At 38.0% G+C, this 20,026-nt stretch overlaps 1 protein-coding gene across 9 annotated transcripts in view; it reads left to right on the forward strand.

The window, feature by feature from the left end:
* tp63 (tumor protein p63) overlaps nucleotides 1-20,026 on the forward strand; it is a 94,638-nt gene that overhangs the window by 29,748 nt on the left and 44,864 nt on the right. For 7 of the 9 annotated variants that reach the window (XM_073870164.1, XM_073870170.1, XM_073870169.1 and 4 more), the window contains exons 3-4: nucleotides 11,868-12,080; nucleotides 12,387-12,521. The exons of 1 other annotated variant lie outside the window; for it this stretch is intronic. In XM_073870164.1, coding sequence (XP_073726265.1) covers nucleotides 12,469-12,521 — 53 coding nt within the window. In that variant the 5' untranslated portion in view covers nucleotides 11,868-12,080; nucleotides 12,387-12,468. The remainder of the gene's footprint in view (nucleotides 1-11,867; nucleotides 12,081-12,386; nucleotides 12,522-20,026) is intronic. One more of the 9 variants, XM_073870159.1, reaches the window with a different exon arrangement.

Below are 20,026 nucleotides of genomic sequence, written 5' to 3' on the forward strand. Positions count from 1 at the left end.
ATAATTGCCAGAGTGCTGCTTCCTGTCTTGACGTCCATGAAGCGGGCAGAGGCAAAACGGGCCATACTGAACTCTAAATGACGTCACAACCATCCAGTAAAGTGTAAGGGGGTATGCCCCTTATGCCTGGCCAGCCGTCCAGACTATACCTTGTCTCCCTGGAGAACAGGGGCTGATACTGGCTCAAGACGGAGATTGTAAACCCATGTAAGTATTGGGCATCGCCCAACCTGCAGCTATACAGATGTCTGCTAAGGTGGAGTGCCCAGATGGAGGCGATGTCTCTGTTGGAGTGAGCTCTTACTCCAAATGGGCACGGCAGATCTTGAGAACGTTACGCCAGGGAGATGGCGTCCACAATCCAGTGTGCCAATGTCTGTTTGGAGACAGCATTCCCCCTCTGCTGTCCTCCAAAACAGACAAAGAGTCACTCAGCCCAAACTTTAGGCACTCAGGGGAAACAGAGAGCACCTGCAGGTCCCCCACCCTCTTAATAAAGTTGAGCACCAGCAAGAGAGTGGTCTTCATAGTGAGATGAGGAAAATCAGCTTCTATCAGGGGCTCAAAAGTGGCCCTCTTTAGGGCCGCAAGGACCACCAAGGGTTCCATGCCAAGAGAACCCTTGGTCAGGGCAAACCATAGTGGGCAATGGGTGAAGCAAACAGGTCGACCTCTGCTTTGTCGAATTTTTTCCCAATTGTACAGAACCACGTTGGGGTGGGGTCTCCACTCTCTGTGGGTCATGACCTGTCTTGTGAGCACGTCGGCTCTTTTCTTGATCCCAAGAAAAAGATACTCTGAACCGGGGAGAGCTTGCTCTTTTCCCAGTTCACCCAAATACCCAGACGGTCTAAGTGCTGTAAAACTAAGTCCCTGTAGTCGAAAAACCAATTCCCATTAGTGCGCTAGAATGAGCCAGTCGTCAAGGTAATTGAAAAAGCATATACCTAGCACTACGGCCCCTGTGTCTTTACAGGGACAGACCGAAAGGGAGGACCCTGTACTGATATGCCTTCCCCTCGAAAGCAAACCATAGAAAGGGTCTGTGTCGGGGGAGGATAGAGGAATGAAAGTATGCATCCTTCAAGTCGATGGCCACAAATCAATTCTGGTAACAAACCTCCAACAGGATGCGTCTCTGACTTAACATCCTGAATGGCATGTGAAGAATGTACTTGTACCTGACAACCTGCCTTCCTGCAACTAGATCTTTTTGGAGGCCACAAAGTCCTCCACGATATCCCCAAAGTCCTCCACGGTATCCCCAAACCGCCCTGCTTGCAGCCTGGGTGCTTTGAGAAAACAAACTTTCTTTGCATCTCTCATCTGTGCAAGGTTAAGCCAAAGATGTCTCTCTCGGACATAACGGACATAACTGAACCCAAAGGCCGTATTCGTCGCCCGGAGGACAAGGTCAGTGGTGCATCATCCTGCATCATCTCCAGGTTGGACCTACCCTCGTGCAGATCTTTTACCACCTTGGCCAAGTGGGCCTCCAGGATGGCCATGGCATGCAGGGTGGAGGCAGCTGACCTGCAGCCATGTTAACCCTCAACACGAGTGCCGAGGAAAACTTACATGCTTTGGAGAGATGCCTTGGTCGGTTCCGCCAGGTGGCAGCCGTCTGTGGGCATAAATGCACAATGCCATGCTGTACCTGAGATACCATGACATACCTTAGCTGCCCCACAATAGAGGGAGGTAAGGGCAGTTTAACCAACCCAATCATGGATCATGCCGAAATGGCGCTTTCCAAGATTTTATACGTTTCTTGTGCACCTCGGGAAAGAATGCCACTGGCTTATCGTCATGGCTGGCACCCAAAAAACCACTCATCTAGCCTCGAATGCTTGAGCAAAAGCGTTGAGGTGCACTCCAGCCCAATGTTCTTGGCTACCCGAGCAAGCACGGCTGCCATCTGAGCGTCGGCATCGTCTAGGGCTCGTCCGCCAGAAGGCGAGAACTCCATGGGCTCATCCTCCACATCAGACAGCAGGAGGTCACTCTCCTATGCTGCAAAAGATAATTCGTCCTCTGCTATGCCCAGAAACGTGACAGTGAGCCTGCCTGACGGCGGAAATTTCACCTCCTGCTCCAAGCTGATGGGGAAAAACAAGCTTGGAGGCGGCCGAGCGGGTTGCAGGTATCTAACCGGCAACAAATTGCTCTTACTGGTCCCAATATCACTCGTGCCGCCTGCCAAACTGACAGACGTTGAACTAACAGCTGACCACCAACATGGGAAGCAGTCGCGGTGGCTGCCGGCTTCATGAGAAAAGATTTAATTGTGAGCTTGAGCTTCATCAGAATATACATTAACAACAACATTAGTTTTGCCTTATCAATTCAGCTAGTGTGTAAAAGCTGTGGAGTGTGTTAACCTCACTCCTTATGCTGCATCACAGTCCTTTTTAAGGAAGTTGCGTCACTCTGCCACCATATTTGCAACGCCTCCAGGTCTTGTTAGAATAGGGTGACCATACGTGACATTTTTCCAGGAAGCATCCTGGTCAGGATTTTGGGTTCCGGTAGTCGCCTGCAACTTTAGTAACTGATGAGAGACAGATGACGTAAACTCCGCTGCTTCACTCCTAGTGGTAGCTCCTGGAGGGCGCTCATCATTTGCATAAAGTTGAACTTTTTTTAACTTTGTCACATAGTTGAACACACATACTTTCTGTCGGCATCAGTCACTGTCGCTCGTATCTCTGTAAGTTGCCAAGGTTTCATTAAAAATGAACGAGATCCATTGCTGTGCCGTGGCTAGCTGCTGGCGATGTGCACACTACATAAGTAGGGACTCCCATGCCAGACAAATTGTTGGTTTGAGTCTTGTTAGAAGCGACTTTGGGATGTAATATTTATATTATGTGTTAACTGTTTTATGAAAGCAAAAAGGTGCTCAAGGTTTTTATTGGATCATGAAAGTCAGCTGTGACCTATTCTAGCCACGGTTGTTTTTGGCAGCCCTTTTAGTTTTAGTCTTAGTCTTAGTCTTTTGGACGAAAATGCTTTTTAGTTTTAGTCACATTTTAGTCACTTATAAACTTGATAGTTTTAGTCAAGTTTTAGTCTACGAAATCACAAAAAGGTTTTAGTCAAGTTTAAGTAAATTTTAGTAAAAAAAGTATTCTTTAACAAATTAATTTAGGTTAAAAAGTGCCTTGCCTTGTTATTTAAATACACCACAAAAAGTATTGGAAATGGGCATAGGTTTGACAAGTTGATACATGTAAAACATTAAGCTTACCATGAAACGTGTCACAAGCCGAATGTCGAGTAAAATTGAATGTATATGATATGGTAACAGCGTGACTTGTTAGTTACCTTTAAAAAAATATTAGCGTGATGAGCCTTCAGGTGCCGCTTGAGGTTGGTGGTATTCTTCCCACCTAGTTTGTGGCCACATTTACTGTCGTCTCCCAATATGCATTCTGTTTTTCTTGTTGATGGATTATACTGAAAGAATGTCCATAAATCACCTCCTCGTTTTTGTTTATTGGTGCCACCGCCACGGTCCTTCAAACTCACCACAGCCGCAGGTGTGTTGTTGTTGTTTGAAATCTGGTGCGCGTGGTGGGCGTGAGTGAGACTGTCGCTGCGTCCCAAACCGCATACTTCCATACTATATAATAGGCAAAAAGCACTACTTCTCGTACTCTTTGCCTACTATATAGTATGGAAGTAGGCGGTTTGGGACGCAGCGAGAGTTGACCCAAAACAAGGATAGGAAGCGGCAGCATTGCTGACACTTTTTAGCTAAAAACAGACAGATTTCAGGCAAAATAGGCAGAAATGACATGCATTGTAAACGTCAGACTTATAATCATTTTCGTTCTGTCTCGTCTCGTCAACGAAAACGCGAAAGCGTCTCATCATGTTTTCGTCACCTTACAAAATTTTTTAGCTAGTCATCGTCGCGTTAGCGTCATAAAAAATAGGTACGTCAACGAAATCATTTCGTTCTCGTCATCGTTGACGAAAACAACACTAATTCTAGCTCACTCTAAAAGTTTTTTACACAGTTTTTTTGTTATGCTATTTAACACATTATGTGTCATTTTTTGTTGATTTTGTGTTAAAATGAATAAAAGTGACAACACAAGGTAAAAGTGATAAAAGTAAGGTGTGTTTTTAAAACATCAATTTTTAGAGTGCATCCTCTTTTCCTTACTGCCTAAAACTCGATAGTTCTGGACTTAAATAAAAACTAAAAATGCAACATTTTGTTTTTAATGTTTTTTACTTTTTATTGTATTTAAAATATTTATTAAATTGTACATTTAATAAATTTAATAGATTAGACATGCTGTTTGATAGTTAAAATGTGATTGACCATTAAAAATTAAAATGAAAACACGGAAGTCAGAAAAATGAAAATAGAATAAACAGAATTTTCAGGAAGGTTTACATGCTTTGCAACTGCTGCAACGTTTGTTTTTTTGACTTGTTTCAATTACACTAATAAACAAATAATTTGTTTTCGTTGTGGACTAACAGCTTTAACTGGTTGTGACTAATATTATTCAATAATAATCCCAAACCAGTTTGTCATTATAAATGTAACCGAGGATGTAAAAAAAAAGTAAAAACAAATCTGGTTCCCACCAAAAGTTGTCCTACTAGATGATTCAAATTTGGCAGTTCGCCTCTTCCTCTTTGCCATCAGCAACTTCAATTTTCCCATGAATGGTGACACAACTGAATTTAGGTGGAGAAAGTCACTGTGACAAAAGTGAGCTGAGGGTAGTATATTATGAATAACATCGTGGGAAAGTATTTTTCTTTGTCAACAGTTTCATACCTACATTAATAACAAGGTGCAGGAACTAAAACTATCTCTTTAATGACACCGTGTGTGAGAGGTAGTGTTCCTTTTTATGATGCTTTATATTATTCATTCATGTAAATCATTTGTTACTTTTGCAAATGTATTTATTGCTAATTCATTTTAGTTTGTATTTTGGTTGTATGGCTAAACGTGAAACCAACATTTTAATAATCAAAATTAATAATGAAATAGATGATTATATAACTCAGTGTCTATAAACCGTATTTCTCCCTTGGATTATTTGTTTCATTTTACTGTTTCATATATTGAATCACAGATAACCTATTTTTGTCACTTCGCTTTGATCTCTTTTAACCTCCTAATACATTTTTTTTGTTGTTTGCACCATAATATTAAATTCTTTGAAACTGGAACCTAATGAATCTTATATATTTGTGTTGGTGCAAAATTTTTAAAAATGCCAATTAGTTAAGCAGAATTAAATTTGCACCCAGCCACAGTAAAAATGCTTTGTCAGATAACCTTAAAATTGTGCTTTGTGTGCTAACATTTATATGATGAACTAGTCTTAAATATTATCAATAAATCATCCTAGCAAAATTAGATTTTTAGGAGTTAAATAGTTACCATTTTTACATTGCGTTTATTTTGCAATAATGGCTATAAATGTAGAGAGCAGTCCCCTAATGTATGGGTTTATATTTATAGGGTTTGTTTTGCAATGTGTTATTGACATTTTTCACCAAGTCATGCTTCAGTTCAGGTTCTGCATACCGCCTGACTGAGCTTGAGCACTTTAGCTAAGATGAATGAGGAAAAGCTGCAAAACCAATTTTGTAGGTTTTTTCCTACTTTGACATGACAAGCTATTTTTCTGTTTATCTGTATGTCAAAAAGCCCAGTATAAATCCAATATATACTGTATTTTAAAATACTTTTTACAAGCACTTTACTACACTGTAAACATTTCTTCTAGCACTTAATTTTTTAGGTTCAATCGTCTATTTAAAATGACGATTAACTCTAATTAATGAAATATTTAAAATATTAATTTAAACCTTTTTGACTAGTGAGGGGTTGCTATGAACTATAATAGCTAATTCAATAAAAGCTAATTCAACAAGCTAATTCAATAATTTATAGCAACTCCTCACTAGAAATTTCAAATGAATTGTAAATTCAAGTGGATTAAACTTACAATTGTAAGTACAAGGTTTTTTACAGTGTAGTTTCTAAGGTCTGATCTTCCTTTTGATCAAAATTAAAGCTTTAAAGGGACATTCCACCTTTTTTGAAAATATGCTCATTTTCCTGCTCCCCTAGAGTTAAACATTTGATTCTTACCATTTTGGAATCCATTCAGCTGATCTCCGGGTCTCGCGCTAGCACTTTTAGCATATTTAGCTTATCTGCCTAGAAAATTGCAACTTTTAATTTTCCGTCAGTCTTACTACACAATGTAACTACAGACAGCCTGATCTCACGAATGTCTGTGGGATAGTCACGGAATTTTGTTAATTTTTTCGTACCATTCTCACGGATCTCCGCACAAACTGTCTTTTTCCGTGGCATTCTCACGGATTGGTTACTCAACTGTTTTGTCCTATTTTCTTACCATTGTCGCTTTGGTTTAGGGTTAGATTTACATGAAATGACATCCTTACCCAATCCCAACTCTAACCCCAACGCCAGGCGACAATTGTTTAAAGTTTAGAAAAATATCAAAGAATAAAGCAGAAAAAATAGTATAAACCAATAGTTAAAGTGACATACTAACGCAAACACCAAATCTAACCCTAAACCGAAGCGAAAATGGTTTGAAAATAGGAAAAAGCAGTTGAGTAACCAATCCGTAAGAATGCCACGGAAAAAGACAGTTTGTAGCAGGGCCATGGAAAAATGCGGAGATCCGTGAGAATGCCTCAGAAAAATGAGCAAAAAATTACGTGACTATCCCACGGAACTTTGTGAGATCACATTGCTACAGAAGAGTCAAGTTGTAAATGGGAAAAATATCGAAACTCTTTGGTTATTTTTAGCGCGATGCTAATGGTCTAATCAGATTGAATGGATTGTGCTAAGCTATGCTAAAAGTGCTAGCGCCAGACCGGGAGATCAGCTTAATGGATTCCAAAACGGTAGGAATCAGGTGTTTAACTCTAGGGGAGCTGGAAAATGAGCATATTTTTATTTTTTAAAGTGGAATGTCCCTTTAGGTGACTATTATGATATCTAAATGTATACCTGCTTCAGTAGTCACTTCATAAGATGCAGTTCTCCATCTTTGCCCATGTAAGTGGACTATATCAACCTTCATTATGTTCTCAAAAGGAATGCTCTCCCCTCATATTCGAATGGTGTAAACATTGCTGAGTTGCCGGGCAGTTTTGGAGTTGTCTACGAGCCTCTGTATACCATGAATTATCACCTTTCAAGCACTGTCCTAAACTCTGGTACCTCTGACTCATTTGGATACCCTTCCCATTAGTCACTGGGGGCAATACAGACACATACGCATATGCTTGACCACAACACAGGGCCTGAGAGTGGCTGGCGTGTGTGCATCCCACGCAGTGTACTCTTGACCTCATGTTGAAGACCCTCCTACCAGCTGTCAATCTGACAACTGCTTAGTGCCATAAGTAAACCCATGACAGTAATAGGCAGTGTAAACTGCCTTGCCATGGTGCATAAAGGAAGATAAAAGTCATAAAGAAGAATTATAGGGGATGATGTACTTAAAGGTGCATGTGCTTCAGTCATTGCCTTATAAACAACTGTATTCATCGTTACAAGTATGGATTAACTTGGATTTAGCATTGGAAAGCAACTTTGCACAGCAAAGAGATAATCAACACATTATAGTTGTGGGCATGGATAGAGTCCACAGCTTACTCCAGAGACTGACGTAACTACTAGAGCCCTAAAATGAGGTTGTACATTTCAAATGAAGTAATAGTGATGGAGTGATCCAGTAATATCCAGTGTCCGCATGTTAAGAGCAATTAAGTTACAGTGTAGTGATGTAAGGGTATCATGTGTCACCTGCATTATCACTTCTACTTGCCAAAAGCTCATATTAGTAATGTTATTTTGTCCTTGCTAAGAGAACAGGGTTGTAATCACTACAGACTTTAGCTCAAGTATTTTATTGATTTGTCCAATTAAAATAGACTTTTAAATGTCTAGAAACGAATGATCATCCAAGTTCAACGTTTTTGGCATCTCGTTTTTACAGCATGCAGCTGCTTTGTTGATCTTTTGGAACAAGAATCAACTCCTTCGCAATCTGAGCAGGTCACAGACATGTGTGATTTATTGTACATGCTACAGCTACTATTACAGTGGAATGATTCTGCCATACTTTATATCTGTCTGTATCTGCTGTATACTTATATTAATAATACAAACTACTTGATTGTGTAAATGTTTTCCTGTTAAACTAACATGAGATAAGCATTTGCATCTGCGGAGATTAGGTTCAGGGTTTAGGGAGTCCTTCGGTATTCTACATAAAGTTTATGAATAGGATAATTAGTTTGGACAATCAACTCCAAAAATGGGTCAAAAATGGATGAACCCAACCTCTGTTGGGTTGTAACGTAACTATATTTTAACCCATTGTTCAGTCCAATGTAAAACCTTTCTGAGTTAATTTAACCTAACAGCTGGGTTTGTCCCTTTTTAACCCAACGCTGGGTTGAGAATAATGAAACATTTTTTAGAGTGCAGGATGATGGCTGTCAATTGTTATTATTTTGTTTATGTATTTTATTTATTATTTTAGCAATGTCATTCAGAAGCTACAAAAAATATTTTACTGTTTTCCAGAACTCACAGCAGTTGACAATTATCCTGTTAAAAAGTTTACATATCAGTCCTGCATCGACATTGTAATGTACAAATCTGCAATAATCATATCACAGAACATGCAAAGCATTTCTTCGAAAGGAAAGCTATTTCGGATGTTTATATGAGAACGGTTTCAAATGGCAGAAAGAAATCACAGATTCTGTAACAATTTGCCATGCAAAAGATGTGGTAACATTTAATAAAGTTTGAAAGAAGGTTTAAATAACATGGTTTGGTTACTTAACAAGAGGTACTGTATAGGAATATCATGACACAACTATTTGCCTCCAGTTGCCAGAGCTATAAAATGCAAAGCAGAAGTTAATTGCTAATCTTGACTCATTTCGCAATAAACACTGCAGGAAAACAAATATCGCAATGTCAGTTTCTCCCCTATATTGTGCAGCTCCACTTTTAATGTATCGTCTTACCATCTATTATAAATGAAAATAAATTGCTCCTTCAAACACTTAAGCCGCCTTTCCACTGTACACGACAAATGACGGCCGATAAACCGAAAGTCATTCATTCCCTATGGAAAGTCTCAAAGGGGCTGCGTGAGGTGACGACCATCTGTGGATGCATAATTTCTGGATCCATTTTGAGCAGGATCCGTTAAAAATTCGAACTTGTGTGACTACACCGCATGTGATATGCCGACCGGAAGTGATGTATTTCAGTGTATTCCAATCAAAACACTGTGCTAGGTGAAAATTATTAATCCTTTTTGTTTAACTCTATCTGTAACATTGGACTCCTTAAAAAATGTGATTACTGATAAGTTATGTTAATAAAATATTATTTTATTTTTAATATTCTATGCATAGCTGTTTATTGTTTTATTCATTTGCATTGATTTATTTATTCCACAATGGTGAATATTAGAATGAAGCCTCTTGGGTGGAATGGGCTTCTCTCCCATGTTGGCACAGATGTACAATTAAACTTAAACTTTATTGGCAATAGGGGGCAAACCACTGACAATCCTATACGAATGTTATACACAGTGGAAAGGCAGCTTTAAATGGATAGTTCACCCAAAAATGAAAATTATCCCATGATTTACCCCATGATAATGACTGATGCACGTTCACAAGAGAGTGCCTTTTCCAGCATATATGACGTAGGATGTAGCATACAAGGCCCTGGGGAGTTTTTGAAAATATACATACATAGATACAGGTCATTGAAAGTGCTTGAATCAATTTTATGCAAGAAATTCTCTGTAAAAAAATCCATATTATTCCCTGTGTAGTGTAAGATAATATTATAAAAATTCTAGACTTTTTAAGCACACGTACTCAACTGTTTGCTTTAAATGCTTATATCTACTGCGAATGTTGATTCATACCAAATTTTAGCATAGTTGTGTTTGACAAATGAAAACATCTCGGGTTAAGTATGTAACTGTTGTTCCTTGAGAAGGGAACGAGGCGCTGCGTCACCCTTGCCATACTTCCTCGTCCCTGTAACACCGTCTTTGACAATATTTCAGATAGCGATATACTTCCTGGCTCCCGCGTCACCCTGTCTTTGTCGTTAAGCCTCGCCATTGGTTGAATTTGATATACACATTCAGAGGCACTTGGAGGCGTCCCCAAAGTGTCACCGTAGTGACACAGCGCAAGTTCCCTCAAAAGGGAACTGTAACAATGTATCTTTAAAGGTAACACAATGTAACCTTGCTCTCACTTAAAATGTGTCCCCACATTTAGTCCTTGAATTTGAGGGTATTGGACCTGGAAAGTCCTTGAAATGTTCTTGAATTTGAAGTTAACAAAGGTGTCGGAACACACTCATTTTAGTTGGTAAATCTTTAAATATTGATATTTTAAATCCCATTTATTGCCCTCAGAAGGTCTTTATTAATCCCCTGGAGCTGTGTGGATTACTTCGGTGAAGGTTGGATGGACTTTTTTGGGCTTCACATCAGAAGCACCATTTACTACCATTATAAAGCTTGGAACAGCCAGAACATGTTCTTATATAACTCAGATTGTGTTTGTCTGAGAAAGATAATCATATACATCTAGGATGGCTTGAGGGTGAGTAAATCATCGGGTAATTTTCATTTTTAAAAAACCTTTAACTGTTATGGAACGACCAAGATGACAGAAGGGATTTTATGCAACAGCAATACCACTTTCTCTTAACAGGCATTTATATGAGATAGGACAATGAAGGTAAGTGGGTGATGAGTTAATAATATTATCCTTAATTAGATTGTGATGTGATACAGATGATGACATTTTTAATTGTGGGTGAGTGAGATAGTGCTGGAGAGGTTGTCCGGAACGTGACACTAATATAAGACGATATGTTGTTAATAATAAAACATATTTGTGATACTGTCCAACACACTTTCCATTCTGCCTCAATTTCTGATTCTACCAAGCGACAATTAGTTTTTAATCTAGTTGTGGGCATGCAGGAATCTGCCACCCTCGATCCGATCCTGATGTGGCCTGCTAAAGTAAAGCACAGTATAGGCTGTTTTAGTTGGATTCTGTTCAGGAATGACGCTTCAAAATGAGGACACGCAATTTGCAGATGTTTGTAAATTTATCTGACTGGGTGTGGGCAGTGTACACTTAACTGTGTGCTGGGTGTGTGTAGAGGGGTTGGTCTAAAATAACTTGCTGCTTTGGTATGTGCGGGGTACATTTGATTAGGATGTTGCTAGGCAGCCAGTTCAAAGGATGAAACGTCAGTTTTAAGGTCACTTTTCTCAAAGTATACATGCACATGACAGTCTGGACTGGGAAACTTGGCATATTTTGATGCTGTCCCATGTGGCTTATTGGTGGTGGAGTAAGACAGAGGAAGGACACTTGGCTGAGGCTGTCATTCTAAAAGGTACAAAAGTCCAGCTTGTGTTCCCTGGATACTCAGCATCTATTTTTTATCCTTCCCCCCACTGTGACCTCCCCTTTATTTTAAACCACTGATTCATCTGCAATTCAACCCTTTAAAAACCGCAAAACACCTCTAAGTTTACATCTTTTGGGCGGTGCCATCAAGAAGCCTCATGTGGGCGATTTTACAAGAATTTCTGCGTATTGTGTCTGGGTCTATGGTATGGTATCAAAATGTCATGTTTTGGAGACAAAAGAAGATTTTTTTTATCAACTTGCTGTGGATTTCCTTTCATTTTTGAATTGACAAAACTTAACATGCAATTTTAAACTCATACTGTTTAAATTCTCAATTTGCATGTTGACAGATGAAAGACAACGGAGGTCCGCCGGGCGTTAAACTTCTAACACCAAGCCACTATGGTCACTGAGGGCCATTTGATGTGACATCTTTTTCACCTGGTCCGTTCAAAATAGAGTTTAGCGGCAAGTGTGATGCAATCACCATGCGTGTCTCAAAGCTCCTGGGATTTGGACAGAAATTGCAGCCAACGAATGGACCTTTGGAATGTGCTTTTCAGGTTAGTGCTTAGACAGACATCGCTGGGGACATGGAGTAGGAATGGAATGGGTGGGGGTGTTGCTTAATATCTATATCCTAGCAACTGAAGGGGCATGATACCATGTCCAGTTGTTGTCAGGGGTTGGTCAACTAGTTGGCATTGACGCCGCCCCCTGCCTATGGGCTGTAGAAAGATTAAACCAAAATTAAAACATCCTCCACACTTGATTTACTCCTGTGCACTTGACCTTCTAGCACTTTAATCTGCCTCAAGTTTCTGTTTTGTTGTGTTCAGTTTTTGATGTTTTTCTTTTATTTATCATAGATCATAGATCTGCTGTAATACATGTGCTTGGGCCACTCGCTGATAACCTCGACGACCTCAGTAAAGACCTCAGTCTGGCAGTATGACATCTCCTTATGCAGCTGTACAATTCTGCCCAGAGCGATCCTTTCAACGGTAAGACAGGAGGTTTTGTAAAGTGTCGTTTGTTGGCCAATTGTAGAACGCTGTTTGCTAGGTCACCAAGTTTAACTTGGACATGAACACATGGTGCATGCATAGTTTTATTTAGTTGCTTCGTTTGTAAATAGATATGAGCAGCCATTGCGAAGGAGTGGGTTGCTTTTGCTATGGAACACTTAGCTTTAGCATCACATTGATGACACACTTGTCCAGGGTGGTATATTTATCTTTTTTTCTTTGAAAGAGTTGCTATTAGTAACTAGATTGACAACATGGGACATTTGGAGGTTCTAACAGTTGTGTCTGGTTATCCAGCTGCTACCTGGATATGATATTTATATGTGTGGTGTTCTTATGGTGACAATGAAAGTGTTTTGTGCGTTTTTGGATTTGAACAGACTAGATACAGTACTCAGAATACTCAACATGCTTGATTGTAGCCTCCTCAGATACTCTCTGGACATTTGTTTTGTGCCACTGAAGAGGGTATAACTATAAATAGAGTTGTATTTATAGGCAGTTAAATGAATTGTCATGCTTTTAATGTTTTCAGATGTATAAGACCTTATAAAGCACGCATCTTATGTGTGAGAGTTTTACAGTACTAACAGTATTGAATTTATTTACTGTAAAGTAAAATATTCCATTTATATATCGGATACTTTTTCAAATATCACCTTTTTAAATATCACAGATTTTTCAGGATTGTAAGATTAAGAAATAAAAAATAAAAAAACATAATATATATTTTATGATCAGCCACAGGCATTTTTCTAACACACGTTTGACATTAATGCCATATTACTATAGTCTTTTTCGCTACGCTGTTAAAAAATGATGTAGAAATGACAGTATTACTGGCAGCTGTTTGCCAGTAACTTACCGTAGATTTAAATTTCATGTTATTTACTGGCAACAAGTTAACATTAAACATTTACAAGTCTTTATCTTTACAGAATAAAACTAAAATAACACCCTCAAAGACTTTAAAAAGAAGTTGATGTTTAATGTTCATTTAACTTTAAACAAACTGTTGCCAGTAAATAACATACATTTAAATCTACAGTAATTTGCTGGCAAACAGCAGCTTATCTGAAGCAATTTTTTACGGTGTATGTTTCATGAAGTCTTAGCACCTGAGCACATGTGAGAATACCTGCAGCGGCTGTGGGTTTAGTGACTAATCCAATTGTTATCAGTTGAGCTGATCTAAACCACAAAAAATGAAAAATGTAACAGATGTGAAGAGTACAAACAACCTCAAAAAAGTAAAAAAAAGAACAGTAACTGATTGCTACAAATATATATGAGACATTTAAGGTGTATATAGATATGAGACGTAGGTAACCTAAAAAATATCAAATTCATAATATTATTTTTGAATTGAATAGTGTAACCTTTTTGTTACACTAATAGTGTAATTGAATTGAATTGAATTACTCAAACCTTAAATGATAAATTGTCACAATTCCATCTATTTATCCATGTGTGTTTTTTCATGTTTAAGTGCTATGATTGGGTCCCCAGTGTTTCTATCAACCCAGAAAATGTGAAAAAGATCAACCCAGTAACTTAGTTTTGGTAAACTATTCTATACAAGCACTATGATGTCATAAGGAGCTCTTATTATAATAATACCACCCCTTAATCTGCACTATCCAACCACAGCACTGCCATTTAGTGCAGAGAAAAGCACAATTGAGTTTTAATTGCAACAAACCACCATCATTGTGATCAGTGTTTTGAATTTCATCAGCTCATTTGCATTTTAAAGGACACACCCAAAACGGCACATTTTTGCACACACCTACAAAGTGGCAATTTTAACATGCCATCATAAATTATCTGTGGGGTATTTTGAGCTAAAACTTCACATATGTGCTCTGGGGACACCAAAGATTTATTTGAAATCTTAAAAAAAAGTCTTGTGCCATGGCCCCTTTAAAATCACCTGTAGTGTTTATGCAACTGGTAGAGTACATTTATTATATTATCTTATACCTGTAATGGTTTTGTGCTTTAAGTAAAAATTTATATTAGTAAATTAGTAGAAGTACTTGCAGTGTCTGTTTTCCATTGAAAACAATTTAAGATATTTGATGTATTGTTTTAAAAAAAGTATGCTTTTCTAAGTAAAATAAGTGAGTGTGGGAGGTATCTTAAAGCACAGCCACATTCAATATCATCCTATTCACAATGAAAGCACGCGTCTAAAAGGTGAAGAAGCCATGGGGGCCGCTACTCTTTTGTCTGAGCCACCATGTCCGTCCTGCAGCCCTGGGTTTGAGGGATGAGGGAATGGGTTGGTAGATCTCTTTGAACGTTACCTGGCCTCTGATTAATGAAGATAGCGGAGAAGCCCCTCTCACTCGTCTCCCCAGATTGCTGGGCTCTGTTTGTTTTGATTGCATTTTCATCGCTGGATGTGCCCAACCTGTCAAGAGACAATGGGCAGCCCTGTTAAGCTGTGACCTTTGACCCCGTCCTGTCTGCGAGGGGCCTGGTCTGTGTTTAAGTGGACGCAGTGCAGCCTCTCCCTCAGGCAGAATGCATAACTCCCCCAGTAACCAGACACCCACCCACAGCTTCTAGAGAAGCTACCTCTAGAGATGAAAACCACCCTTCTCTAAACGTGAACTGAAAATATGCACTGCACTCTACAGGTGACTATTGTCTCCAAGGAGTTTTTGCTAAGCAAGCCATGTTTGCACTATGGCATGGGCCAGCATATTTTTTAGTAATATAGAACATTTGTACCGAGCCCCTAAGGTGACATTGGAGTTAAAAAAATCTAAAGTTTAGTTTCATGTGCTCACGTGAAACTTTCATGTGATCACGTGAAACCTTCATGTGCAGAATTTTTTTTTTTAAGTGACACTTTGTAATTTTTCAACCTTCATAATATATTTTCAAGACTCTTGTGACGGTACATCGACTTAAAATAGGTTAACAAAAACATAAAACAAAAAACTACAAAAATCTGCTTTACGGCATGTGTCACTTTCTCAAATTTGGACGTGAGAGCGCAACTATTTATTTTTCTGATGTTTTTTGGTCGAAGCAGCAACTAAGAAAAAGAAACCCAAGGTTTTGTCTGAAGAGATTAGAAAGAGAAAAGGGGAGAGTGACAGAATAAAAAGAAGGACGAGGATCAATTATATTGGGCCAGCATTGTTATATTGCTTGCATATATAAGTCCTGTCTGGTACCCGAACTAAATTTTTTTACATGAATTTTACTGGAGGCTACTTGGAGAGTTTAGAGAGAGACTTATATCACGTGACATTGTGGCGTCATGGACCTATGACACGGGTGATCCGGGTCTTACCCTTTAAGGCAATATTTATTTTAATATAAAATTTAATCAAGCGACCACCATTACAACTGGCTTGTTAATGTGAGCTATGCGATCTTTTGGCATTTGAAAAAAAAATAAAACCCATGAAATTATATTATATGACACATGACATGCTGGAAGGCGCACTTTGTGACCTAAAGAGTTGTCTTCTTTTCCTTTGCGACACTGCTGCGGCGCTTGTGGCCTCTAGGGGCGCTAGATGTGAAAATTACATGTCTAGCACCTTCTAGTGGCCAAAAAGTTCCATGGTGTGCCTTTAAGTTTAGTTTCGCGTGCGCTCCATACATTTAAGCTCATAAAACGAATATTCGATTATTTGTTTATTTAAATGATGTTTATTAAGACAATTTTTTGATGATTTTATATATTTGTCATTTTGTCACAATTTCACAAAATGCTTATAATTCGGAAACATATAGACGGTTTCATCGGACCCACGTGATACACGTCTGGATCCCAACTTTACTTCCGGTTTCGTTTTTTTTTTAATGTTTTTAATCTCTTGAACAAATGCCTCTTCGAAAATAACAAATGTTTTGGTTTCCTAGGTAATCTATGTGTAGTTTTTTTGCTTGTTATATAAATAAACTACGTTTAAAGTACTTTGTTGTTATTTATTCTTAGCGGAGCTTACCGGAAGTTACGTGCGGACCGCGACAGCCGCTTGTTTATGTTGTTACTGCTGAAAGCGTCTATACTAAACCTATATTTGTATTTGTTTTTTAAGTTGAAAACATAAAATAAATTATCCTTTATTAAAAAAACGACAGAAAACAGCATTTAAACCTACACGGAGTGCATAGATAAAATATAGGCTACATAACAGACTTTATAGTTGGCATATAATGGTATCTTCTTTATTTAGTTTTACATGTTTTTGCTAAGAAAAACAATCATATTTACCTGCTTTGGTGAAAGCCTGTTCCTCATTCTGTTAACTATAATGCCATCCGTGGAGAAAACGCACTCCGCTCCGTGTTTTTCCCGGTACAACATTATTTTAAAGTAAGCTGACTTGATAACTTATTGCTGACTGTGCAAAGTTAAGAGCTTAATTTAACATTGCTTGTTTTATTGTTTAACAGCCAACTACAGCTCTCCGGCTCATTCCAACCCAGAACACCACATATAATAAATGCTGTTCTCTGTGTTGTTTTATTATTCGTGTCTATCTCGATTATGTCTGCATTGAATCAACATGATAAACTACAGTAACAGGAAACTATCAAATTTCTCGTCCAATGGTGACGTGGGGCGCATCTAAATTACACGCGAGCCGGGTAAAACTTCAAATACTTAAAAAAAAAGGTTCACCACAGGCATAGTGAATGCTCATTTAATGTGTTTTTTACAGACTTTTATGTAATATATACACAAAAATGAATTTGTATGTATTTCTGAGCACAAACTATTTTATTTTTAAAAAAAAAACCCTGTTCAAATAGTATTTTCTTAATAATTATTCGACTAGACGTGCACATCCAAAGTTTGCACTTATAGAACTCTTTCATAGTTCACTCTCAGAAAAAAGGTTTAAAACTGTACCTTTTCTGTCACTGGGGTGGTACCCTCAAATGTTCAGTTTTGTACCTTTATAGGTATACAACACATTGAAATGTTGTACCTTTTGGGGTACAATATTATACCTTAAGGACCTATTGTGTACCTTTTTAAGGACCAATTTTGTACCATATAAATGTTAGTGGTACAAAACATTTACAAAGGTACAAATTAAGTGCTTAAGGTTTAATATTGTACACATAAAGGTACAAAACTGTTTCTTAGGTTTTAAATGTATGTGTTAGGGCTTTATGGTTGTTTTTATTTGATCCAATTAATTACAGAATATCAAGTGTACGCATGCTTAATTGATGATATGGAGATTCTCACTTTAGCTGACAGCTGATAAAAAATCACACTATAAATTTCACCTGTCATTTCTGTGTGTGTAAATCAAAACCTGGATATTTTCACACATTGGCTCTGCACCTTTTGTCGGACCATGATGTCATTCTTGGCTGAAAATCCCTGTGAAGCGTATTGTGTTTCTAGTTGCTGTCTGGCAGTCGCCCGTCCTTTCATTTTCTGACCTTTTGCCGAGTTTGCATCCTCTTAATTTTAATGAGATAATACCCCTGGCACAAGTTCGCCGATGATGGTGATGTCATGCTACCAGAGCTGTCAACCAGTCTCTCAAGCATGTCCTGTTGCAGTGTGTGACTTGAGACAGCAGCCACTCAGCACCTGCTGGAGACTTATATAGTCCTAATGCTCTCACTGAGCAGTAATGTTGACAATATTAAATGCAATAACATATCAATGAGAGTGAGACATGTAATCTTTATACAGCAACTTGGTGTAAGTTATTAGGCACTACATTCTTTGACATAAGAGAAGTAGTATTTTGATTTATGGTGTAGTGTGATGGCACTAAATCTGATTAGGCGTACTGTCAATTGTAGCATCAGTAAATACTCTTGGTGCACTATAAATGAAACAGTCTTCCGGGATATGTGATATAGATGACATACCCCTATGATATTAACACTTTGCTTAGGTTGATTCCGTGTGTTTATAGGCCTTCGCTTTTATTGAATTGTTTATGTGCCTTAATTCTTCAGGGCTTAAATGTAGGGAAATGGGACTTTTGTCTTTAAACACACAGTGGAGTTGCTTGCTTTATCACAATCTGTCGTGTAAAAGTAAACATGATAAAACTTTTTTTACCTTTGCGCTAACTGACCCTATTTCACTTTAAATGCCAATTTTGAATAGTCATTGAGCTCAGTAATACTAACAACATTAGCTACAGAGATGATTTAATGGATGATTTAATCTTATTAATAAGGAGCCAACTTTTTATTTAAAACAAAATAAAGTGAAAATACATAATAATAGAAATATGAAATATTTTTAAATATCTAAATTTATGTCATGGGTTATAAAATGAATCATAATTTGTGGTAATGTTAAAGATAATATATATATATATAAGTAGGGCTGTCACAATAATAAAATAATCGTCTTATCGCGATTGTTTGACCTCGATGATTTTAGATCACCGCAATGATTGCACATCTTTTAAAAAACACACGGGGGAGTTGCAGCACCTGTATAAACGAGACAGTATCAGACGGTGCTCCTTTACTGACAGTGTAACGCGATACATTGCAAAGCAATTCAATACAGTAGAAAAACTGCATTTAAAGAAATGCTGCAAAACTTTGATAAGAAGTATGAACTGCAAGGTAAAACATTTCCAAAACAAGCAATTCCAAATTTAGGGAAGTGAAGGATGCTATTCTTAAGACCTGTTCTGGTATAGTCAGCTTATTTTTATTGCATTTTTATTTTAAGTTTTTTTCAGACACTTTATTGTGTTTATTTCTTTTGAAGAATTTTCAGTTTTTAAAAGATATATTCATTAAATAATTACTTTTAAATATGTGTTATGTGTATTAATATCTACTGGCAGTTAAACCTTGCAAAATATTTAATTTAAATAATCACAACAATGTGTGAAAATTATTTCATGAACAAACAGAAAATGTATGAGAATTAAATGTCAAAGCAATAAAACAGACAATTAATTGTCATAATCATCGAAGTTCTAAAACAGGCAACTAATTGCCATAATCGTCAAAATGTATTAGACAATTAACCGTCAGCCAAAGTTCATAATCGTGACAGCCCTAATATCATGGGGAGAATGGGGAGAAAGCGACGTTCAGTGTGGCGGCTCTGGCGAAGTAAGTCCTGCTTTCCAGTTAAAAGAACCAATCATCAATCGATAGAGACTAATGATGGGGCCCATAGGGGGCTTTATATTGTACTTTATTGTTGTCCTCAAGGGGAAATTTGTCTCGGGCTTTACAATCACTGCATCACAGACATACACAGCTCATATAGAAAACAACAGTTACACATACAACCCCCTCCCCCCACACAGTTACAACAAGAGACAATTCAGTCTCTAGCTGCACACTGGGTAACATATAGATAACCAGCTATCTATCATTAAGCATCTTTTTGGTTTTTGTATTTATTTAATCTGCGGTGTGGTACTCTAAAGCGTCTACAAAGTCTTGTGAGGCGCCTGCAAACATATGTGCATACGCAGTTGTTGAAGAAATGTACAGAA

Source organism: Misgurnus anguillicaudatus, chromosome 8, assembly GCF_027580225.2.
Source record: "Misgurnus anguillicaudatus chromosome 8, ASM2758022v2, whole genome shotgun sequence".
NCBI lineage: Eukaryota > Metazoa > Chordata > Actinopteri > Cypriniformes > Cobitidae > Misgurnus > Misgurnus anguillicaudatus.